The sequence below is a fragment of the Petaurus breviceps genome, unplaced genomic scaffold, assembly GCF_028583685.1.
Source record: "Petaurus breviceps papuanus isolate PSGF00001 unplaced genomic scaffold, PetGlider_PUasm1.0 90919, whole genome shotgun sequence".
In the NCBI taxonomy this organism is placed as follows: Eukaryota; Metazoa; Chordata; class Mammalia; order Diprotodontia; family Petauridae; genus Petaurus; species Petaurus breviceps.
In genome coordinates, this window is record NW_027187378.1 from 20839508 (window position 1) to 20865397 (window position 25890).

Consider the following 25890-nt stretch of genomic DNA (forward strand, 5'->3'; position numbering starts at 1 on the left):
CTTTGATACCAAACATAGTTCAGATATACAAAAATTCCATATAATTTCTCCTGAATATGGATCATTGTATTAGTCTATGTGCAAAATAATATTTTGCTTCCTGGAACAATTTCCAACCAGTGTTTAATAACGCAGACAAAACAATGGATTCAAATTCCTCCAACCTTCACCCTTCAAAAAATGTGTTTTTTATTAAAAATCATTTTAAATGTAAAAAATATATATGAAACAAAAATATTGAGAGACCAACACAGGAGGTACAGGATAGTTAAATAACATCAAGTTTGACTTTGATATTCATTGCTGCCAATTCAGCCACAAAATAGCGAAAAACATAAGGAACAGAAACTGTGTCAATGGTGTCACTACGGTTACACACAGTGCAGTTGTACTTCCTGTTGCGCATGGCTGACCAGGAAGGTGGTGGTTTCTCTAGAAGAGGTGAAAGCAAGCTGCCGCACTTTACACACACATGGGCGACTGAGCGATCAGAACAGTTGAAGAGGCGATCATGAAGCAGAAAAGAAGTGCCATGTGCCAAAAGGGCATCTCGTTCCATTTCTCCAAAACGGATTCCACCCTGGACATTCCTTCCCCCAATGGGCTGGTTAGTGACTTTATCTCGGGCTCCAGTTGTTCTCACCTGAAATTTGTCTGAGACCATGTGACGTAAACGCTGATAGTAGACGACTCCTATAAAAATATCTGCTTCTAATTCTACCCCACTGATGCCACTGTATAATCTCTCTGTGCCATAGAAGTTGTAACCAGCAGCCTTTAACATCTCACCAAAGTACTCCAAGGCAGAATTCTCCTCTGAAAAAGTGAAAGGTGTAGCATCGTGGCAGAGGCCATGCAGAGCTGCAGATTTCCCTGCCATGCTCTCAATCAACATTCCGATGGTCATTCGAGATGGAAAACCATGAGGATTGAACAATATGTCAGGTACCATTCCACTTTCTGTAAAAGGCATATCCTCAGCAGGCCACAGTCTACTTAAAATTCCCTTCTGTCCATGGCGACTAGCAAATTTATCACCAATAGTTGGGTTCCGGGGGATTCTCATTGTGATGCAGATGCTTTTGAACTTTCCATTCCCAGAGTCATTACTACATACTTTAATATTATCCACGATACAATTTTCTTTATTTCTATAAAAGAAAAGTTTTTTTATTGTTAGTTTTTTTGATGGTCTTAAGTTTCTTCAAAATAATGTATTTAGGTAAAGATTTCCTCCGAGAAACATGAGATCAGAAATTCTCTCTCTCCCTCTCTGTCACATGTATCCCAAGTACCCCAAGACAATACACATATGTACACGTTCATTATAAAATACATATGTGTATATGTGTGTGTGTAATTTGAAAACTTTTAACAAAAGTAAAATTAACCTCATCAAAATGCCAAAATGGATGAAGGTGAATTCTTCTAGTGATTATTGTTATGTGATTTTTTTGCTTAGAACTGAAAATGACTTGAGGTTTTCAAATTGAGGCTTCCTCTGAAGAGCTTCATGATCCTGTTTGTAACAATCAAGTTATCTGAAAAGCTACCCACTATTTTACTGAATCTGTTACAGAAGCCAATTATACTTAAGATTAAAAAAACACAGTGCATTAAATTCAGATCAAGAAAACAAAATCTTAAGCTTATCTTGCATTTTTCAAACTTATATTTAGGGAAGTTACTAAAAAAAAAAAAAAAAGATTGTCAGTCAGTAAACATATGTGAAACACCTACTATATACCAGACACTGTACAAAGGGTGTCAGCACAGATTGGCTGACCAAAGACCACACCTGAGACTGTAGCTAAGATGTGCTCATCACAGCAATAAATCTAACAATCACTTTTTAACATAGCCTTTGGTGAAAGAGAGCACATGTCTCAGAAGACTCTGTAAAATGAATAAATTTTTTAAAAAAGAGGGATCCAAACTTACTTGTAGTATGTCACAAAACTTTCCCCTGTGTTGATATTTAGGTAACTGTAAAAAGGGTCCCCATATTTCAGAAGAGATCCAATATGTGGCAAGCCATCATCATCTAATTTCTGTAGAGTCCGTTGATCACCAGGCTTGACTCCAAACACCAGATTATCATCTTGTTTCATTTTTTCTGAAAGATCTATGTGTTCTGTTTTGTAGACACTTCCATGAGCAAAGCCTCTTTCCCAGGAAGCCTTATTCACAATCTATGAAAACAAAAGAATGATTAATCTGAAACCTGCTTAGATCAGTCATATAAGGCTTTCAAAGGTAATTCTATTTGACTTTAAAATACTCTTTCATTAAGATTAAATATAACTATATCACTGTAATTTTCAATTTGAACTTGACTTTTCAAATTGGAGAAACCTGCTTACTGGATGAATTTTGAGAGGTCAGGAATAACCCACAAAGAAGTAAGCAGGTGTGATTATTTTTTTTTAATGGAAACACATGCAAATACACCTTTTTCTATCATATCCTACTCTGGTGCCTCATTTGTGGCAGGTTCTCCTAGCCTGGAAAATCTTGGAGGATGGGCCTGATAATGGATTGCATTTTTGTTGTCCAAGGACAAGCGTAGATGAACTTGGAGAGAGGTTCAGGTTGGCTGAAGGAGGATTAAATTTTTGACTGGGATAATCCTCAGAATACCTGAAAGGCTGTGGACAGCTGCACTATGCACTTGAGGGGAGTGCTCACCCTGATAAAATGACAGATCCTTGAAGTAATCTGTTCTTGTATCACTTCTCATCAAGACACATCAAGATCAAGAGGATAGTTCACTCAACTAAAATAATCAAATCATGCACTAAACAAATGCAGCAAAAAGAGATTAGGCACTTGAACATTTAAGGAGTAAACAAAGTATTTTAGAGTATATACGTATATATGATCCGTGTTCAAGGCACTGTGCTTAGAGAGTTTTTGATTTGGCAGAAGCCTGCCTATTTACATGACACCAATAGTGAGACTTATGTCTTGGATTCCTCCTTGGAAAACACAAACTGAAAAGTGTCCTAGCTCAAAGAAGAGAATGAGAAAATCCTACTTTTGCTTCCTTGTAGAGGTAAGGGATCTATGGATGCAAAAAGCTACATATCATGACAGACTTTCCCAATATGTTAATTTTGCCAACTGTTGGAGTTTTTTCTTTTCTTTCTTTTTTTGACAACATATTGCTCCAAAGGTAGGGGTTTGTGAGTGGGGGGGAATACATTGGGAAATGTAGGCAACATAAAAACAAAAGTTATCAATAAAAATTATTTTTTTTAAAAAAGAGCCCCATCACTTAGTTTTCGAAATTCCTTTTCCAGTAACATACCATAGCATCTTCCATATCATATCCTGTGTAAGAAATGACAGCAACAATAGCATTTGTCCCAATAGGATAATTATCCATATCATAGTAATCATACATGTATGGTCTCACTAATGGGCTTTGTGGAGTCTGAAGACGATACAGTTTGTTATCTGATCGGTCATGATAAGTAAGAAGTGGAAATCCCATGGTTTGTTTACCTAGAAGAAAAAAAATCCAAAATTGTTAAGTCCCAAAATATTTTTTATTTTACTTCCCAATGTATTTTTTCCATATATCAGAAAAATACCATGTGCTAAAAGTCAATGACAAGCAATAGAAAACAAGAGAAAAAGTAACAAGAGATTCAGATCTATAACCTACCTACCCCTGAAGTATATGACTTAGGTGGCTGATTAAAGAGTCCTATATTATTGTACTTTTTATATAACTGACATTTTTTTTCATTTCACAGATGCTTTATTAACTTCTGATTTACATCATTCATTTCCGCCAGATTTTGAGTTACAAATTTTCTGTTTTTCCCCTACTCACCACCCCAAAATAGCAGTCCAACAGAATATCCCCTCCACCAATCTGCTCTCTCCCATATCTTCTCCCATACCCCCTTTGACTTTTCCACTTCGGCATGGTGGATCTCTATGCCCCAGTGCCTGTATATCTTATTTCCCTATTACATGTAAAATAGTATTAATAATAGTATGTATATATATATTAAACATTTGATTTTAAAACTTTGAATTCCAGATTCATTCCCTTCCTGCCTCGTCACCCACCCTTACTGGGAAGATAAGCAGTTCAGTATAGGTTGTACATGTGTGGCTAATGCAAAACAATAACATAGCAGATGTACTGTAAAAGACTGACTATATTTCCCTCCCTCCTATCCCACCTCCCACTTGTTGTATTCTCTACTTTGATCCCATCCCTTTTCAAAAGTGAATGCTTCCAACTTCCCTCCCCCCAGCCTGCCCTCCCTTCCATCATCCCCCCTCTTATCCCCTTCCCCCTACCCTACTCTCCTGTAGGGGGAGATACCATATTTAGTGGGTATGTCCTTCCCTCCCTGAGCCAAATTCAATGAGAATAAGGTTGACCCATTCCCTTTTGCCTTCCTGTTCTTCCCCTCCATTATAAAAATTTTCCCTTGCCTCTTCTATGAGATAATTTACCCCATTCTGTCTCTCCCCATCTCCTCTCATTATATGCCTCTCTCACCTCTTAATTTCACCTTTTAAGTATCATCCCTTCATATTAAATTGGTCCTGTGCCCTCTAGCTATATATACCTGTAAACATATATACATTCACATATGTATTCATACACCCGTATACCTTCTGATATAGGCATATATATACACATACACACACACACACACACACATATATATACACACACACACATATTTCTATTACCTTCTACTATTTTCATACTGAGAAAAGTTTCATCAGTTACAATTATCGTTTTTCCATGTAGGAATGTTAATAGTTCAACTTTGATAAGTTCCTTATGATTTCTTTTCCCTGTTTAGCTTCCCATGCTTCTTTTATCTGAATGTCAAATTTTTCTGGTTTTTTCATCAAGAATGCTTGAAAGTCCTCTATTCCACTGAATGACCATATTTTCCCCTGAAAAATGATACTCAGTTTTGCTGGGTAGGTGATTCTTGGTTTTAATCCCAGCTCCTTTGCCCTCCGGAATATCATATTTCAAGCCCTTCAGTCCCTCAGTGTAGAAGCTGCCAGATCCTGAGTTATCCTGATTGTGTTTCCACAATATTCAAATTATTTCTTCCTGGCTGCTTGTAATATTCTCTCCTTGATCTGGGAATTCTGGAACCTGGCTATAATATTCCTACGAGTTTTCTTTTTGGGATCTTTTTCAGGAGGTGATTGGTGGATTCTTTCAACCTCTATTTTGCTCTCTGGTTCTAAAACATCAGGGCAATTTCCCTTGAGAATTTCTTGGAGGATGATTTCTAGGTTCTTTCTTTGATCGTGGCCTTCAGGTAGTCCAATAATTTTAAATTATCTCTCCTGGATCTATTTTCCAGGTCAGGGGTTTTTCCCATGAGATATTTCACTTTGCCTTCTATTCTTTCATTTGTTTGGATTTGTTTAACAGCATCGATTTCTTATAAAGTCATTAGCTTCCATTTGCTCCAATCTAATTCTGAAGCAATGATTCTCCTCAGTGAGCTTTTGAGATTCTTTTTCCATCTGGCAAATTTGGCTCTTTAAGGCATTCTTCTCCTCACTGGCTTTTTGAGCCTCTTTTGCCATTTGAGTTAGTCTACTTTTTAAGGTGTTTTCCTCAGTCAGGCTGTTGACTCTCATTTCATAATTTTCTTGCATTGTTCTCATTTCTCTTCCCAATTTTTCCTTCACTTCTCTTATCTGCTTCTTAAGGTCCTCTATGGCCTATAACCAGCTCGTATTTTCCTTTGATGTTTTTGTTGCAGGAGTTCTGACTTCACTGTCTTCCTCCTGTTCCATACTTTGATCCTTTTTGTCCCCAAAAAAGGAGTCTAATGTTTTGCTTCCTTTACCTGCTCATTTTGCCACTCAATTAATTACTTGACTTTTGGGCTTTTTGCCACAGTAGGACTCTTCCATCAGACAGGGGAGCTTCATTCCAAACGCTGGGGTTTTCTTGGCTGCCAGAGGTATTATGGGTGCCCTCTCTGAAGCCTCCACATGCTCTGGCAAGCTGGTCACACACCCCAGGACCTCCACCCTAGACCACAATCCAGGTCCGAGCAGATTAAAGCAAGAGTGATTACCCCTCAGACTGGTCGCTTGGTCCCCCTACACTCTGCAGGCCAGGAACTGAAGCTGCCATGTGGCCACGGCTGCGCCACATCCCTCAGTGGCTTCTCACCCTCGGGCAAAAACCGACGCACTCCCAACTACCGGGTCCTAAATTCCACACTGCACTGACCTCTCACTTTGTCCTTAGCATCTATGTGTTGATAATTCTGGACCACTACAGCTGCTGGTGATCTGGAGTCCCGCCAGCCGGCAGCTAGTCAAGCCTGCCCTGGAGCTAAAACCTCATGTGGGCCTGGGCTTGGCTCCCAGAGCCCTATGCTGACCAATTCCTGATGGCCTGCCAGGCTGTCCTCAGAGGGAGGTTAGCTTCTCTGTGTCATTTTGTGGGTTCTGTAGCTCCACAGTTTGTTCAGATTCCCTTTTTACGTGGATTGGAGGTGGTGGGAGCCGGAGCCACCCGGTGGTCCTGTTTCTACTCCATCATCTTGACTCTGCCCCTATAACTGACATGTTTATAACATCTTAAAGTTTGCAAAGTACTTTATCTCCATGAACTCATATAGGTAAGAACTACAGGTTATATGATCATTATTTTACAATTGAGGAAATTGTGGAAGATGGTGCTTAAATGACTTCTCTAGGGTCACACAACTAGCATCTGAGATAAGATATAATACCAGGTTTTCCTCATTCAAGTTTAGCCCTCTATCTAGCACTTTATACTGTTTCTCCTTACCAAAGACATTAAAAAAAAATTATTTACCAATTATTTAATATCAGTTTGGGAGATTTCAAAGAGTTCTTGGGGAAATTTTATGTGCTGGAGTATTTTCAGCAAAGACTCAAGTGGGAGAAGAGTTTTTATGATTTTGCTGATACCAAATAAAGGGAACTAACTAGAAATTGTGATCAAACAGAATTTGAATTCTATTTCTAAATTTTAAAAAGATGAATATTTCTTGTTGGAACAAGATGAAATTAAACAAAGAATTTAACTTCAAAAGCTCAAAAAGAAGAATGGCACAACGATTTTAAAATAAGCAAACATATCCTCTACAAATGAAAGATATCTCTATATAGTTTTGAATGAAATATACAAATTTGACACAACAATAATCTTCAAAAATTGTGTTTTTCTCAAAGTAAGATTTATGGAGAATCTTTTATATACTCTGAAAGGAGCTTGGTGAAAATCTTCACTCATACACTAAAAAAAAAAAAATCCCTGAAATAGTTATCTTCAAAAAAATCCTGAGGGTGGTTAGGAAATCCAACAGTAATAATAATTAAAAAGATAGTCTTCATGGGGTGGCCAGGTGGTGCAGTAAGAGCTCCAGCCCGGCATCAGGAGACCCAGGATCAGTTCCGGCCTCAGATACTTGGCACCCACACAAAAATAACTGCCTGTGGAACCTTGAGAAAGTTACTTAACCCCAATTGCTTCAAAAAAAAAAGGGGGGGGGGGGGGGGAGATAGTCTTCTTTGTCTCAAACTAAATTCCATAAGCCTTCTAGGGCAAGTCCCAAAGTTGGTTCTAGACAGTCTCCATATTCCTGCTAGGCTTCCATCTCCTAACTCTACTTTTTTTTTTTTTAACTGGGTTATCCTATCTTGACCAGTGTGGTAGAACAACAGCCACAAAGGCCCCACTACTGACTGGCATAGAAGCTTTAACCTGCTGTTTCCAATCTGGACTGGTTTGCCTCTCTTAGGCTAGTCTGGAGGGCCCTCACAACCCAGGGCTCACCATACTGCCAGACTTAGTGTGCATACCCAATTGACTTAACTCACTGTTGCTTAGAACTCCCAAACACAAACAATCTATCAGTCTCAGGCTCTCCTGAGGTACTGCATATTCCCCACCATCCACTTCCTTCTCAAGTTAAAAAGTGAACCCAGGAGAGAACTATAACTAATGGGGCTGAAGAGAACAGACTGAGCTAGACTGCCCATTTACAAATCTATCACCACATAAGAATAAGGCTTCTAGAAATGTACACTTGTTTTTGAATTATGGTTTAAAGGACTCTCATTTCTTAATGAACATCTTATTTTCATTTTAAAAATAGCATGTAATTAAAAGTTGTTTTTACATGGTAACTGGGGAAAAAAATAGATTTTTTAAAAATAGTATGTAATCATCCTAATTAACAAGATAGTTACCCATCTGGCACTGATACATGTTTCGAGGACTCTGATTATGATCAGAGAAAGGAATGAAACTGGCTACCACACTCAGCATGCTGTGAGGAAAGAGCTCCTGGTGTGTGGTTACTCCGGAAACAATCTCATTTTCAAAGATAGCAATGTTCATAAAGATCTGAAACCAAAAAGAATGAACAAAGTATAGATTTTAAGGAAATAAATGGCAGTCAATGATGGGTGTCATAATATTTAGAAGCATGAGAAAAAGGGGAGAAATTTTAGTTAATTTAGTAGAAATCAGATGAAAATGTGTACTCCATAGACTATGGGAAATGAAGTTGAGCTTACCAGTACTCTTCATCTCCTGCCAAGATCTAAAGAAATGTCTAACTATGTACAGAGTTGGTTTTAAAAAAAATTAATATAATGAACTCTCTATGTAAATGATAATGTATAAAAGTGGTAAGATGAGAAAATTTTAAAAAGCACCAATTTACAACTTTACAACTGCCAAGATTCAGGTTAAATGACTTCAACTATTTTTAATCAAAATTTTTTTTTTGCTTTTTGGAGGGCAACTGGGGTTAAGTGATTTGCCCAAGGTTACACGGCTAGTAAGTGTGTCAAGTGTCTGAGGCCGGATTTGAACTCAGGTCCTCCTGACTCCAGGGCTGGTGCCACTGTGCACTACACTGTGCCACCTGGCCACCCCGTAATCAAATATTTTTGACAGATGGAACAAATGGACAATTAAACAGATGCCTAAGCACACACAAACTATAACATCACCCCCCCCCCCAAGAAAGTACATCACCCCCCTACCTGTTCCAGAGTACCAATCAGTTCTTCTTTACCCAGTTCTAAATTTTGTACAGGTCGTATCATTCTACAAGGAGTAGTGAAAAGAAATAGTCCCGGGTACAAACTTGGTTTTCCTGTCATTGGGATAAGGACTATTTCCATCCAAGGAGGGATTTGTTTCTTCCTCAAAACCTATTTCCAAGAGAAAGAAAATCAGAAAATGCTCCCCTCCTTTTTATTTTCATGAATAATAGTTCTATATTTTAGTAAAAAGCAAACAACCATGCAGCTGGCAGTAAATGTCAAATCATCCCTGACAGGCTGCAATTGGATAAAGGAAAAAAAAAGAGAAGTAAAGATCAGAACAGAAGGAATTTAACTGTAAGTTCTTGTACCACTCCCTCTTATACAACCCACTCCATGACAGAGATGTTGGCAGTGGGACAACCTAGAGGAGGGGCTAGGCCACTAACCACCTCTCTTCTTTTCTAAATTCCTCCAGAATCCTATGCCTGATAATTCAGTCTCCTATACAGGAACCAATTAATGAATAACCAATTCTAAAATACATGGTTAAGTTAAGCATATGTGACACACAGAAGCCTTGCAGAAAGCTAAAAATACTTTCTCTAGTTTTGTTAAATGTATAAATGAGCAAAGAATGTAAAATTTTAGAGACTGCTACTATACTAAGTAATTTTCTAAATAGAGATTATTCTCTAAATAATCAAGGGGATAAAGTCCCTGGAATTAAATGAACAGAGCAACTTGAAAATATAAAGGCAGTCACCCAAATACCTATTTTATTTCTCTTTTCAAACCCCGATGGCAATGAGTGTGATCTGTCTGTATTGTATACAACCTAACATCTATTGTATATGACCAAAGGAACTTATCTGAGTACTCAGTTTTTAGATTCCAATTATAGTCATTAATATTTATTTTGCTTATCTTCTCAGCCAGATTTAAATTTGCCAATCAGCCCCTCAGATTAGAGACCTGAGGGAATGGCAAACATGATGATCAGACACTATTCCCTAATTCAAACCAGTTAAGCTAGTTACCTTCTGTGGTAGCCAGCCAATTTATTTGTATGAAAATATTTTTCAACCTGGGACCAGATGAAACTCTAGATACTGGTCATTCTTATGTTCTCTCAAATTTCTTGAGATTGTTTTGTGGCCCACTTTCTCAGAATGAATGAAAAAAATAGTAAAGAAAAGCAAAAAACCCCCAAAACCCCCAAACAAAGGAGAAGCCAATTTGATTATTTAAGATCACCTTAAAATTCCGGAGAGAATCTGCAATGGCAGGAGCAAGATCCTTTTCCACCCAGCCAACCATGATACCATTTAACATTACAGGGTAGCACTCATTATAAGGTTGACCTGGAGTTCCATCAAATGGGGTAACCCCTGGGGAAAGACAATAATATGGTACAATTATAACAAAACCTTCTAGTCATTAAAACTACCTGTACGTGGGTCTCCAACAATCTCTGTCATCACTTTTATTTTATTTTTTTTTTGGAGGGGGGAAGTCAAGGCAATTGGGGTTAAGTGACTTGCCCAAAGTCACATAGTTAAGTATCAAGTGTCTGAGGTCGAATATGAACTCAGGTCCTCCTGACTTCAAGACTGGTGCTCTATTCACTATGCCACCTAGCTGCCCCACTGTCATCACTTTTAGACACTTTATACATTTAATATTAATACCCTTAGACTAATTTGAAGCTATAGGTCTTCCTCATTAAATGTTTCTTTAATTAGAGTACCATTACTTTGCAGAAGGCAAAATGAGTCACAAAAGTATAACCTCAGCTTTATTTATTTTTTCCTTACTGGTAAGAGGCCCCAGAAATTAACAAATGGCCTCTAGATCCCACTCTAGAAGTCACAGAACAAGAAGGATACAGGACAGGAGGAGATCAAACTGCTTCTCAGTAAGAAGAAATATAGTAAAAAGTCCATAAGAAATGGAAGGTTCATGTGAAAGACATAAAATAGGCTACAGTGGAAGGGGAAAGGGCAATAGGAAATAAATGGAGTTGGTTGAGGTGGCTGCATGTCAGGAATCCCGTGGGCAGAAAAGTTTGAATGCAATTCCATGTAGAAAGAGATGATTCTGAAAATGACCAAGACTGAGTCTCCCTAGTCCATAACATCAAATACTTGGTAGGGTCAATGAGCACAGATTTAAATAGGCACCCACTAGACACAGAATACATGGCCTCTGGGCATTAAGGATTGGTGCTTTTAGGTCTTCACTTTCTTTTTTTCTTTTTGGAGGGGCGAAGGCAAGGTAATTGGGGTTAAGTGACTTGCCCAAGGTCACACAGCTAGTGTCAAGTGGCTGAGGCTGGATTTGAATTCAGGTCCTCCTGACTCCAGGCCCAGTGCTCTATTCACTGCACCACCTAGCTGCCCCAGTCTTCAGTCTTCACTTTCAAAGGAGGCTTTAAACATTTGTTAGTTTTGATTGTAGCAGAATTTTATAAAAAGCAGAGGGACACCTCTAACATTCCTTTTTAATTTTCCAAAGTGTTTTCAACAGCTTGTAGTGAAAATGATTAAAAAGCAATTCCTCCAGGGAAACTATGTCCTTGTTGATCTCTCAAAAGCTGAACAATTATCCACACAATCACTGTGGGAGAAAAACTTTCAATCGACTGCAAGAAACATACCTAAGGAGCAAAGCAAAGGTGGGATGGTGGATGTATAGGTAGTCTGTGTGACTATCTCACAGACAGCAGTCATGTGGTTCATCAGGCCACAGGGTTCTCCATCCGGTGTGTGCACAGGACAAAGGAAACCCCAGGACTCTGGGAGAAGCTTTCGTACTGTGGTTGTTCTCATCTTGGCAAAGGCAGCACCTCGGTGCACACAGCGGAAATGGGAAAGATAGCGCATGAAGTTCAATTTGTCCGCCACCACACAGAGGCCAGAGTCTTGCAGCATGCCAAGACCTGAAAAAAGCAAAAATCAAAGCTGTTTAAAAGTTCTAGATGCATAGATTATCAAAATAAAATAAATTCTATATTCACTAAGGCTAAATAGGTTTATATCTGTTAACTACCCCTAATATATTTTTGTTAACCATTTCAACCTCTAGCACAACCAAACCATATTGCTACTGTTTCTGTCAAGTAGTCATCCTTTGGGGGAACCTCGTTCTAAGCAGGGGTTCTTCACCTTTTTTGTGTAAGCCTCCCCCCCAGCAGTATGGTGAAGAGTAGAGAATCCCAGAATAATGTTTTCAATAATGTCTCAGAATAATGTTTTTACATGTATAAAATAAAATACAAAGGATTACAATGGAAACCCATTACAGTGAAATAGTTATCAAAAAACAAAATTTATTGGACATCAAATTAAGAATAACTATTCTAGATAAACAATGGAATTTCTATTTCTGACTTACTAAGAACTCTAGTGGAAGTGCTAATATAATGGGCAAAAAGAAAGGGCAATTAAGATGCCTGGATAACACAGAATTTTGTAATTCATCCTAAATAAGCAAGACAACCGCTATCTTCAATTTTCACAACATTTCTGCTTTTTTTATTTGTATGCCATAAGAAATGGCAAATAAGAAGAAAATACCAAAAAAGGGAAGCCTTATGAAATGATGTAGGATTAAAAAAAAAGTAGAATCAGAGCAGTACATATACACTGTTTAAAAACAAACAAAAAAAGACTTTAGGAAGAGATGTAGAAGCAAATAGGAGATTTAAAAATTTATCTTGTTAAAGCTGATATGCACTTAATAAAAGTAAGAATAATGGAACTTAGTCTCATGTATGGGAAGTTTTTATTTCTCCTTTAGGTATTTCAGTACAATTAACCATCTACAACAAAAGTCTGGAATAGCTTCTTATTTTTGGAGGGGAGGAAGACAAGGCCATTGGGGTTAAGTGACTTGCCCAAGGTCACACAGCTAGTTAAGTGTCAAGTATCTGAGGCCAGATTTGAATTTAGGTCCTGACTTCAGGGCTGGTGCTTTATTCACTGTGCCACCTAGCTGTCCTTAGGATAGCTTTTTTTTTTCATAATTTAAGGGAAAAAAAGGTAAAAATTTCACCTGATTTTGATCGCAGGTTCCCAGTAGCAAGCAGATACTCAAATGGTCTTGTAAGTTCTAATCCCATACTAAATATTTTCATCAGATTTTCAGTGTTAATAGTGACATTGGTCTTTTGAGCTCTTTTATCTAAAGCTATTTTAACAGACACCAACCAAGCTTCCATCTTTTCCTGAAGTGAAACAACAACAACAAAAAAAGGCAGTGGGGAAGATTAGTTTTTTTAAAAAATTCACAAGTGTTTTTAATGACAAAGTCATACCCAGATCACTGAGAAAATGAATCATGCCTGAGGAACTACATAAAAACCCTTTTAAATGCCCACTTCTTCCATAAGCCTTCCCTGATCCTCTAACAGTAATAATCTTCCCCAGACCACACCTAGCAATTTGTTCAATAACTTTCTAATGCACTTAACTGGCAGTATTGTTTATTTGCGACAATATCATACTCTTATACTAGAATATCAGGTCCCTAAAGGGAGAGACCTTCTCTTATCTAAAACTCTCTCTCTCGAAGCATGGCGTTTTGTACACAGTAACTACTTAATAAATATTATATGAATAAATCATTATCTCAGTTGTTTCTAAACATACAAATATATAGGTTAGTAGGTCTTAAAGTGAAGAAAAATAAAATTACTTCTAGACTACTCACATTAATGGACGTAGGGAAAAGGTGGGACAATAAAAGAAAATGCAGTTGGCTTTGGAATGTGTTTCTACACTTGCAATAAAACTTTTGAATCTTGAGAGACTAGACCTTTCAGTACCCAGACCTGCTTCAACCACACACTAAAAATGCCTTAATGAAAACAGCTAAGAAAAGCAGAGGATTACACTCAAGAACTTAGGTCTGGAAAGGGCCAGTCTTTTCATATGAAAGCAATGCAGACCAACTGGAAATATCTCAGCAGCTGGGGAAGCAGAGAAGGCAAAATTATAGAGGGAGGTGGTTTTTCTTCACTATAAAAGTCAACCCCTTGGGGTAGCTAGGTGGTGGAATGAATGGAGCACCGACCCTAAAGTCAGGAGGACCTTAGTTCAAGTCTGACCTCAGACACTTGACACTTAACTAGCTGTATGACCCTGGGCAAGTCACTTAACCCCAATTGCCTTTCCTTCCTCCCTCAAAAAAAGTCAACCCCTCTTGATCTCAATTTCCTCCCATTTGTTGGCCTTAGGTTTGTCCTTTCAACCACCCTCTTACTACCACCTCTTTTCAAATCTCTTCTTATTTACTGGCTCCAACTCTACAGTTTACATACATGCTCAGATCTCCCCACCCTTAAAAATAAATTCCTTCACAAAATCCCAACATACCCTCAAATTACTACCTGTATCTTTTCTTTCCATAGCCCAATTCCTAGAAAAAGCTAAAAATCTACATAAACACTGCCTAAACTTCCTCACCTCCTCCTCAATTCTCAACCCCTTGTGATCTAGATTTCAATCTCATCTTTTAACTAGAAGTGATTTCTACAAAGGGGAGCTAGATGGCTCAATGGATAGAGCACTGGGCTTGGAGTCAGGAAGACCTGAGTTCAAATTTGGCCTTAAACGCTTACTAGCTGTGTGACTTTGGGCAAGTCACAAGTTTGCCTTAATCCACTGAAAAAGGAAATAGCAAACCACTCCAGTACCTTTGCCAAGAAAACCCCATGGACCGTATGGCCAGGATGTCTCCACAAGTTGGAAACTAAACAATTTCTACAAAATTACCAGTAATTTATTAGGTGCCAGATCTGATGGTTTTTCCTTTATCTTTCTTCTTTTCCTCCCATCTGTATTTTGTTACTGACCAACCTTTCCTCCTTAAGTTTTTATAACAACATTTCTCTTGGGTTATTCCTTTTTAGTCTCTTTTGCATCTTGTCCCAATCCTTTTTGCATAGATATACCGAGTGTCCCCTAGGACCTCTTTTCCTGTTTATTCTTTCCTGTAGTGATATCATTAGTTCCTTTAGATTTGAAAATCACCTCTATTAATCCCAGATTGATATACCCAGCCCCAATAACTCCCCTGAACTCCAATGTTATATCACCAGCTACCAGTGAAATGGCTGATTAAATGGCTGACAGGTACATCAAACTTAACATGTTCAAGAGAAGTCACTTTTTCCCTCAAATTCTACCCTTTTCCTAATTTTCCTATTGATGTTGAAGGCTCCATCATCCTTCCAGTAACCCAGATTTGCAATCTCAAAGTCACTGGTAACTATTCTTTCTCCCCCGACATCTCAGGTTCTAATAATTTGCCAAATTCTGTCAACTGTACCTCCCTAATTTCTCTCACTTATATTCCTCTCTCACCAAGTACACTAGAATCACCCTAGTTCCAGCTCTCATGTCTTGCCCAGACTACTGCATAGCCTTCTAATTGATTTCTTAGTCACTAGTTTGTCCCTTCTTTAATCAATCCTTCATCGAAGCTAAACTGACATTCTTAAGCATAGGTATGACCATGTCACTAACCTGCTCAAGAAACCCTAGGAAGAAATACAACTCTGCTTTTAAAGCTCTTTTCCTACCTTTCAAGGCTTATTGCTAATTTTTCTCTTTCTAACACTCTATATTCCAGTCAAACTGGACTACTGAGTTGTTCAGTACAGATGACATGTTATCCCTTGCCTCTGTATAGGTTGTATCCCTCTAAAAAGCCATTACTGTTACTGTATCAAGCTTACAGGAAATCTTGGTTATTTTGCATGATAAATTATATCTATGTTTTTGGGCCCAAAATATCACTTTGTTACAAATCAAACATTAAGGAGAATTTGGAAAAAAAATTGTGGGTTGGTGTACCTTTAAAAACATAAGGATGAGTCGTCCTGGTGTGAGAACTTCCTGATTCATTAAACTATCAGGATTCTCCTCCATACATTCTTCTTTGGCAAAAGTAAACAACTTCCGAGTCATGAGACAAAGCACATAAAACTTTTCTTCATTGGATTTCAAATGGATACAAACACACTGACTGTTAAATAAAAAGAAAAAATTCAAAGGAATTCAACTATTGATTGATACAACTTCATGTTTTTCTAATCAAACTCATGAACATTTACTAAAAATATATAAATATTAATCAATTACTCAAGGCGAAGTAGCCTCAGGAGAGAAATGGAAAATTGTCATTCTCCAATACCATAGCTTTTTTACTCCAACTTGACTATTAAGGTGAAGTCCAATGAAAAAAAAAAAAGCTAGTACTATTCCATGCATTTGCTCCAATTGTCTCGTTTTAGAGATTCTGTGGACCAGAACAGCCACCAAATCAGTTGTTAATTCATATTCTCTCTAACCCAACTACAAATACATACATGAACATGTACACAGAGGCCAGACCTATAATGTCATTGGTATAAGGTACTCTTAGTGAGAAAACACCCTTTACCAATGCAGGATAGCAGAGGATTGCCTGGGGCTTTGGGAGGTATAGAAAGTTGTCTAGGATCACACAGCCAGTAGGTGACACAGGGACGATCCAAACCCAGAATTTCCTGCTCTGAGGCTGGGGGTCTAACTACTATATCATCAACTACATTTCAAATACATAACAACAAACTAAGAATATTTTGTAAGAAAATACATACTTTAACAGAAATTCTGCAGCTTGTTCATTTGAGTACCAATCAGGAAGGCTGAGCTTTACTCTGAAATGTTCTCCCAAATAGTTAAGGACCTGTTTTTGTGTGAGACAACCCTCTTCCATTACAAGTCTTAACATCTGAGAAACACAGTTCCTAAAAAATGAGTTCTCCTCTCTTCCTTTAATCAGCTCCTGAAAAATCTGGTAATCAGAAAAACCAACTAATGCCTAGAACAGAAAAAAATAAGTTTAATATTAGTGATCTACTTAATCAAGTCTAGAATTCACTTTGTAGAATCCGAATGAAGCTTTAGAATCTTCTGATGAATCTCCTAAGAAAAATGCTCATACCTTGAGTATAAATCCCAGAGGAAGAAAAAACAGTTCTTTATGATAAATAAAATTCACCATCACTGAGCCATTTTCCAGATAGTGAAGGTTCATGTTGATAGCAGTATGCTCATCCCTAACACAGTGCATTGAAATTCCTGTCAAAATAAGCACTACAAAGTTAGAAACTTGGTGCCTCCAGCAACTATACTAGATTATAACTCAAAAGAGGAAAATCTATCCATAGGGATAAACAGTTTAAGCTCAAGTAATTTGTTTCATAAAGATACTAATCAGTTTGATTGCCAACACAGTTCTCACTTTTAAGTAAATTCATATTTCACAAATTCAACTTTACATAAAGAATTCTGAAAGAATCCATTTCCCAAAACCACTTCTGTTAATTTAATATGCTCACACTCAGCTCCAAACCCAAACAAACAAAAACAAAACAACCCTAAAAATAACCCCTCCAGATGGAAGCAGAAAGGATGCAGAGACCTGTCCACTGCCACCTCCATTGGAAGAGTGGCTTGAGACCTCCAGTGTCAAGAGAGATCTTTGCCCTAACCCACCCACCCACTTGTGACTGTCTTCCATTTGTCCCTGGCTCTCCAGTGCTGTTCCACTCTCATGTCTGTGTCTGTGTCCAACTCCCAAGTGTTAGCCTCCTTCATGGTTGGATCAAGCCCCCATGTGTTCCTGCTCTCACTTCTCTGTCCCCAAACCCCATGTGTCCTTGAACAATGTGCTGACCTCAGGGCCCCCTTCCTCCGAAAATTCACATTATATAAAAATCACTTTATGTAGAGATCTGTGAAATGGTCTATTTATATAAAACAAGAACTGTCTGTATGTGCTTATGCAGGGTTAGTATATGCTTATGGGGAATATGACACATAATAAAAAAAAAAAAAGACAAAGTAGCCAAAGTGGCTTCCTTCAAAACAAAACTGAAATAAATACACTAGCAAGAGAAAACACAGAAAATAAGAGAATCATAGAGCTGGAAGAAACCTTAGAGATCATCTGCCCAAGCCCCACAGCTTATTATATGGCAACCTGGGTCCTCTCCTGGTCCAGATGGGAATTCGAAGCCATTATGGTACAGTTTAAATGAGCACTGGCCAAGGAGTCTGAGGACCTGCAGTCAAATACTCTCTCTGAGGTTTACTAACTATGGAGCCTTGGACAAGCCTTCAGTTTCTTTCTCTGTAAAATGAGGCAGGGGTTGGACACGTGTTGTTTGACATACCTTCTAGCTCTAGCTAGCTATATGATCCAGTCAACCAATGAACCATAACGAAGAAATTTTACTTTGAAGGGGGGAACCACATTTAAGATGCAATGATCATATTCTTTTATACAGAGTTGACTCTATTTTAATACACAAAACCAAGAGAACATAAATGAATTCCATTATAGGAAGGAGGCCGAACACACAACATGTTTCATTTTACAATAAAACAATATAGCATAAAATTCACAATGGAAAACAAATGAGATAATTAATCTCCTTTTTATTTGGGGTGTTGCAGATGAGAGTACTACCTTAAATAGCAGGCAGTGTGGTTCAGTAAAAGGACTGGTGGGCTAAAGAGAGAAAAGACTGGCCTAGTCCCAACTATATCGCCCCTTAGAGTGATAGCCTTGGATCACTCATAAAAGAGTTCAGCTAATCACAAAGGCTCTTCCTCCATATGCCTGTCTCTCTCTCCCCATATGTTATGTGTGTACATACATACATACGCACACAGATCTACATATCTGTAAAAATACAGACCTCTCTACATATTTAGAACTACAACCAGAGAAAATTTTGGGAAGTCAGAAAGTTCTTTCTTATATTGAGCCAAAATCAACTAGTATTATATAACAATAATGTCTCCGTTCGAGAAGTGTTCAAACAGAGGCTTGCTGATGATCTGTTAAGGATGGTGTATTATTAACAGGACGGGGTCAAAAGTTGTAATCAATGAATACTAAGGTCCCTTCCAACTTTTAACAATGAAATATTTAATACGATGGAGTCACATAGAAGAAAAAAGAACCAATTTAAATAAAACTTCCCTTCATTTCATTCAATCATTTAATATTTAACTTAAATTTATCTTTTTCTAAGCTATTATCCATTAATATGATTCACTACTCACCATAATGGGTATAACCAGGGCCTCTGGTTTTCCATTTTGGTCTTATCATTGCAATGGGAAAATTTCTCCGAGGCATAATTAGCATCCTGATAATTTTTTCAATACCATTTACTATAAAATAGCCTCCCATCTCCTGTCAAAGAAATCATAGGGGCATTAATACCACAAGGTTACATATACACATTCATATCTATATACAAATGCACCTATATAAAATCAAATATGCTCCACATCACTAATAAGAGAAATGCACATTAAAACAACTCTGAGTTTTTCACTTCACACCCTGCAAATCAGCCAAGTTGACAAATGATGGCAATAGTTAATGCTGGATGTGTTGTGAGAAGATGGCACAATAGTGCACTGTTGGTGGAGCTGTTAATCAGCAACAAACATTTTGGGAAAGCAATTCAGAATTATGCAAATAAAGTGATAAAATAACCATTACCCTTTCACTGAGAGACTCCATTACTGGGTTTGTACCTGAAGATAGCCAACAATAAGAAGAAAGTCCTCAAATAAAATAAAATATCTACTGCAGTATTTTTTGTGATAATAAAGAACCAGAAACTAAAGAGATGACCATCAATTGGGGAACAGATAAAAAAATTTTGGTACATGAATATAAGAAATGATGAATGTGCTTAAGAGAGAGAAGCAGGGCAAGATCTACAAGAACAGATGCAGGGTGAAGTAAACAGAGTCACGAAAACAATGTATATAGTGACTACGACAATGTGATAGCCAGGAAGAACACCATACAAATAAGCACATCAAAAGTGAATGTGACAAAATCATAAAGAGCAAGTATGACTTGAAAGAAGGAATGTAAGAGGATATTCCCAACCCACCTCTTTGCAGAGGTGGTAAGATCCCCAAATCTTGTACATATTTTCAGATATTTTGATGTACTGATCAGTTATGATGATTTTTTTCCTCTTCTTTTGTCTTTAAAAAATTCTATGTTATATGGGATGGCTATCTGAGAGGGGGAAGGACAGTGGGAGAAACTATGGTCATATAAAAAAATAATAAAGGCATCAAAAACTTACTTAAAAAAAGACAAAAGTAATAGAAAATTGGGTGAAGACAAATTTTTAAATAAGATTCTGAACGCATTAAATATCTCTCTATTCAACCTAAATTACTGATCTCATTTTACCTCTGCTTCCTCATGGTGCTCAATAAGAGCTTTTGGAGGAAGATTATGTAAGTTGCACAGCTTAGACTTCACCATAATAGGAATATAGCCAAGGGACTGTTTAATAATCCCCTTGGGGATCCCATTCACAGACCAGCTGATATCAGCCTAATGAAAAACAGAAGAAAAAAAATACATTAGCCAAGATAAAAAACTGCATCCAGACAACTGAAACTATAAAGGTAACCGAAAAGCTTATTTTAAACAGTTAACTCAACACTTAAGTCTAATATGGGGGGAGGAACCAGAGAGAAGCAGTTCTAATTTCTAAATGATAGTTAGTGCTTTAGACTTATAAACTCGTAAATGATATTAAGCGTCCCAGTTAAGTGTGATATTAATCAGGCACACAAAATATATAATCAATCATACTGATCATTTATTTGTTATTCATTTAGTCACTGTTATTAACTTACTGTCAGCTTTCCTCGATAAGTACTTCTCCGACCACGACATTCAGCTGGATAGACTTTCAATTCTTTGCAGATGCTCCCTTTAGGGACCATGGGAGGACTAATGACAGCATCCACAATAGCAAGAGTGATACGTTCATCTTTGAAAGCAAATTCCAAGGGTGGAATGGCCTGAAACACAACATCCCTTTTCTTTATTTTGCATTTTCTGAAACCTTCCACTCAAAAGAACTTTCTAATTACATCTGTTTTAAGTGCACTGATAAGTTCTTATTTATTTTCATAAAGGAGATAAGCTCATTTAATCTTGATATAATAAAGAATTTCATAATAATTAAAGGTATCCAAGGAAGAATGGGGCAATTGCTGGAGATAGTGTGTTTCCCCCCAACAAGAGGGTCTCATTGTAAAATTATAAACATGAAAAACATTATTTGTATCCCTGAGCCTACAGAAGTAAAGGATTGTGACATGAGATCAGGTTTATATGCGAAAAGGAGAATGAAGCCAGGATCCCTTCATAGTGACTTTACAGGGCAGTATGACAGAAAATCTTCCCTGAATAAGTGAACTCCCTCAGTTTTACTCTTTCACATTTTAAGACTTCTGTATTTTCATCCAGCTTCTCTCTTTTTTCTGTTTTCAAAGGAAGAACTGAAGTCGACTTTCTTTCTCAAGGCTAACCCATCCACCTGTGCATCTTGAGTCCATCTTCTACTGGGCTTTTAATACCATCATCCTCTCTTGAATATTTTGAATTTACTCTTCCTTTAGCTCCTTGCCTTACTTCTATAAGCATGCCCCCATATCAAAAATGTCTTCCCTTGAACCTACTAACACTGTGTTACTATCTCATTCCCTTCCCCATTTTCATTGCTAAACTTTTTGGAAGAGTGGTCTATACTTGTTGCTTCCATGTACTATCATTCACACATTTCACAAACCCCGGTAATGTGTCTTCTGCTCAACTGCTCCACCGGAACTCTGAGATCACTCCTCTGTCTTGTACCTTGTGTGGTAAAATGGAAAAACCATAGGAGAACTGGGTTCAAATTCTCTCTCTAATGCTTCTGAGCTGTGAGACTACAGATCTGTCACTCAATTCCTCTGGCCCTAAGTTTAAGAAACAGGCAAAACCAGAATAATTAAACCTCTAAGTACCTACCTCCTCATTTCACCATGTGGCTCAAAGGAGAAACTGGGATATGATATACTTTGGAAAACTTAAATATCGGCTTCTATTAGGTATTTTTGTCTTATCCCCTTACTAGATTGTAAACTCTAGGAAGCAAGATTATGTCTTCTTAAGTTTTGTGTATTCTTGTGGAAATATCCCATATAGGGTTGCCACCCACAGTTTAAGAAGTGCTAAAGGGGGGTGCGGCCAGGTAGCATAGCAAGTAAGAGCACTGGCCCCAGTGTCGGGATGACCTGGGGGATCGAATCCAGGCTCAGACACTTAGCATCCACCCAGAAACACTTGGCCATGTAATCTTGAGCAAGTTACTTAACCCCAATTGCTTAGGGGCGGCCAGGTGGCTCAGTGAGTAAGAGCACCCGGCCCTCAGTGCCTCAGTGTCAGGATGACCTGGAGGATCAAATCACGGCTCAGATACTCAGCACCACACCCAGAAATAACTGGCCATGTAACCTTGAACAAGTTACTTAACCCCAATTGCTTAAAAAAAAAAAAAGTGCTAAAGGGGTCTCAAGTGGAAAAAGTTTAAGAAGCCCTGCCCTAGAACCTAGTAGAAGAATCAAACATTTATTAGGTGCCACATTACATACACAAGATGCTGATATAAAGACAAAAATTAAAATAATTCTTGTCCTCAAGGATTTTACATTCTATTGGAAGAAGGAAAACAACACACATCACAAATACTGCTGAATGGGAGGGACCAACCAGCAGCTATCGCTTTGCTCAAAATATCCTTTAATAAACTATCAAAGGTAACAAACAAACCTGAGTGGCTCTCTATAATCTCTAGGCTAAGTCAATTCAATAAGTATTTATTCAGAACTTACTATGAAACAGAGACTATGCTGACTATTGTAGATATAAAGAAAGGAGAAAATGTGATCCCAGTCCTGAAGTAGCTCATAGTGTAATGGGAGAGACAATGTAAAAACGAGATAAAGACTGGAGAGACAACATGCAGACAAAGCGAGAGAGCGAGAGAGCGAGAGAGAGAGAGAGCGAGAGAGAGAGAGAGAGAGAGAGAGAGAGAGAGAGAGAGAGAGAGTGCTTGAGCTGAGAACAGCAAGGTGGCCAGTGTCACCGGACTTCCGAGCACAGGCTGAAAATGCAAAACAAGCATACAAACTCTTAAGCCTGATATTTTGCACTCCTGTCTTCTCTATTCCAGTCAAGTGGACTCTAAACTGTCGGGTGGGATGGAGAGAATGACATTTCAGATCTTGCCTGGGCAGAGCTCCTTCTCAGAATTGCTACCTGCCTCCAGGGCTCAGCCCTCCCCCCCAGCCTCTGCCCCGCCCCCAGGGCCAAAGTCAGCCACGCGGGAACTGAGTGGGGCACGCGCTGGGCCCACCCCCCACCCCCGGTGGCGGGGGACTGGGGAGGGGACAACAGCGGGGGAGGGGAAAGTGGAAGCCCTGAGAGAGGAGGGTTTGGCATCTAGAGAGGAAGGGGGACACTAGGGAGCAGGACGCTGAGGGGAGGAAAGTAGAGCGCCGAGTGAAGGAGCAGAAGTTAGAGGAAGTGAGCTCTTGGTAGGGGCGCTTCGTCCGCTCACCTGGACCGCGTGGCTAAGCCCCTCTCGTATAGCATAGTTGAAGGACTCGATGTGTGCCCGCGTGAGTTCCTGCAAGGCCGGAAGCTGCTGCTCTTTGGGAAGCCCGTAACCCGGCTCCGTCAAGTGTTTTAGGCTGGGCCCACTGGGTAGGTTCCGCCACTTACAAGAGGGATCCATGCCGGTACCAGCGTAGGAGAAACAAGCCACCGCCGCTCGAGGTCCCAGAAGGCAGTTCGTCATGAACTCCCGGCCCCCCCCCCACTCCTGTGGAATTCTGGGAAATGTAGTCTTAAGAGGAGGAAGTAAAGCGTCACATCTGCGCTGGCAAAAAAAAAAAAAACCAAACAAACCCCAAACAAAAAACTGTAACCGGAAAACTACAAGTCCCAGCAGACCATGTGAGAAGTAATTCCTGTTTTGCTTTTTTTTTGCGATTTTCCTAGTACGCCGGCTCACTTGCAAAGGAATGCGGCTTACAGAATTGTCAAACAACACAAAACTCCCCAGGTCCGCCCGAACCAGATCTAAATGTAATTAGGATATATTTAACAAAATAAGCAGATTCGTTTAAAAAGCATACAAACGTGTGATTTTCTAAGTCAATATAGACCTCTTAGTGATCCTTAGCTTGGGAACTGTGGGGTCCCCCCAGGTCTATGTGAATCTTACTGTAGGATTGTATATGAATGGATTGTCTTCTGCCTATCCCGACCCAGCTCCCAGTGCCGCGACCCGTTCTCAGGTTCACACATGCTTTGCCTGGATTGAGACTAGAAGTCTCGCCCCAGGCAGCTCCACATTCTCTACAAAACTCACTTTCTCGCTTTGTAAAATGGGCATAATACTGCCTATCTCAAGGGAGCTTTGTGTCAGAGGGAAAGAAAGCACTTTTAGGCTTCTCGGAGATGGTGTCCTTGAGGGGCCTAAAGTGCCCTCTGGGTGTGTTCAGATTAGAAGATTCCTGCATGCCTTTAGCTTAGATCTTGGTAGGTCAGTTCTTTAGTCCAAACGCTTCATTTTATTGAGGAGGAAACTGGTACCCAGGGAATTAAGTGACTTGCCCACAATCACACAGCTAGTTAGTAAGAGAGCTAGAATTTGAACCCGTATCTTTAGATACCCAGGTTCAATTCTCATTCTACTGAGGAATTTCTAGGCTGGTGACTCCTTCCTTTGAATTAGACTTCGCGATCATTCTGTTTAGACTATTTTAGGAAGCCGTTAACTTTCTAGGTTTAAAAGATCCTCTAGCTTTATGCCTAAGTCAGACAACCACACTATCTCTAGCTCCCTATACATATTGGTCACATTAAAAAAAATCAGGACAGAGTCTGACAAAGGATATTCCTTTCACAAAATCTTGTTAACCATTTGCTTCTTTTCTTGGAATTGAGACTGTACCCAGAGAATCTGAGATATGATCATAAAATCCATGCAGTAACTAAACATTTTTACTGAATAATTTCCACATTGAAACTGCATGGGAAGGAAATGTATTATGGTGAAATAATAACAATATATAATGCTTTAAAGTATCACATTTGATCTTCACAACTTCTGCCTCTGGGAGGCAGGTGTTATCTCCTTTTTACAGATAGGGAAACTGAGGTCAAGTGAATTTGCCCAGGGTCACACAGCTAGTAAGTGTCTGAGGCTAGATTTGAACTCATAAAGATGAGTCTTCCTAACTCTAGGCTCAGTACTCTATCCACTTTGCCATCTAGTGGTCCTAGAACCTATTCTACTTTCGGAATTTTTTGTTAGGAAGTTTTTTTTTTCCTCCAAGAATTTTTCATTTGGACTTTTTAGTTAGGCAATTGTAATACTAAACCTAAATTGTCATCTTTGTAACTTTCCTCTATGCCTTTGAATTTTGTCTTATGGAGCTAAACAAGAAAAGGTATAGCCCTTCAAATATTTGAAAAATATCAGGTTGCTCTGAGTTCCTTCAACCAATCGTAAATATAACATTAACTCAAAACCCTTCACTTCATGTTCCTGGTCATATTCCTCTAGATGCTCTCCAGCTTATCAATGCCCTTCCAAAATTTTGGTACATGGAAGTGAATAAGATATTCCCAATGTAGTCTGCCCAGGGAAGAGAAGAACAGGACCATTAGTCATCTCCTCATTCCTGGAAATGACACATAATAATGTAACCCAAAACTGCATCAGCTTTGTTAGCTGCCATACTCTTCCTAAAATGTGGTAACTAGAACTGAATAATGTACAATACTCCAGAGGTTCTCTGACTCATACAGAATGGCAGTGTCGCCCTTGTCCTACTCTTCCCTAGTCCTAGATATCTCTCAGCCTAAGAAGGCATTAACTTTCTTACTGCTGCT

The 25890-nt window shown here is 38.7% G+C and overlaps 1 protein-coding gene across 1 annotated transcript; it reads right to left on the reverse strand.

Moving 5' to 3' along the window:
• Positions 1 to 165: 165 nt before the first annotated feature.
• On the reverse strand, positions 166 to 23809 carry POLR1B (RNA polymerase I subunit B). Its single transcript, XM_069075554.1, has 15 exons — positions 23546 to 23809; positions 20793 to 20960; positions 20338 to 20484; positions 19176 to 19308; positions 17044 to 17180; positions 16697 to 16920; positions 15909 to 16080; positions 13105 to 13276; positions 11708 to 11989; positions 10306 to 10439; positions 9046 to 9216; positions 8242 to 8398; positions 3311 to 3507; positions 1942 to 2192; positions 166 to 1151 (listed from the first exon to the last, which is right to left on the reverse strand). The coding sequence occupies exons 1-15, from the start codon at positions 23783 to 23785 to the stop codon at positions 269 to 271; spliced, it is 3468 nt and encodes a 1155-aa protein (XP_068931655.1). The 5' UTR covers positions 23786 to 23809; the 3' UTR covers positions 166 to 268.
• Positions 23810 to 25890: the final 2081 nt, after the last annotated feature.

Excerpts from the sequence above, each read along its gene's own strand:
- POLR1B (XM_069075554.1), bottom strand. The coding sequence starts at position 23,785 with ATGACGAACTGCCTTCTGGGACCTCGAGCGGCGGTGGCTTGTTTCTCC. Across the intron at positions 17,181-19,175 it reads CCCTGGTTATACCCATTATG|GAATTTCAATGCACTGTGTT; the intron begins GTGAGTAGTGAA and ends TTATTTTGACAG. Across the intron at positions 2,193-3,310 it reads ATGATATGGAAGATGCTATG|ATTGTGAATAAGGCTTCCTG; the intron begins GTATGTTACTGG and ends TTGTTTTCATAG.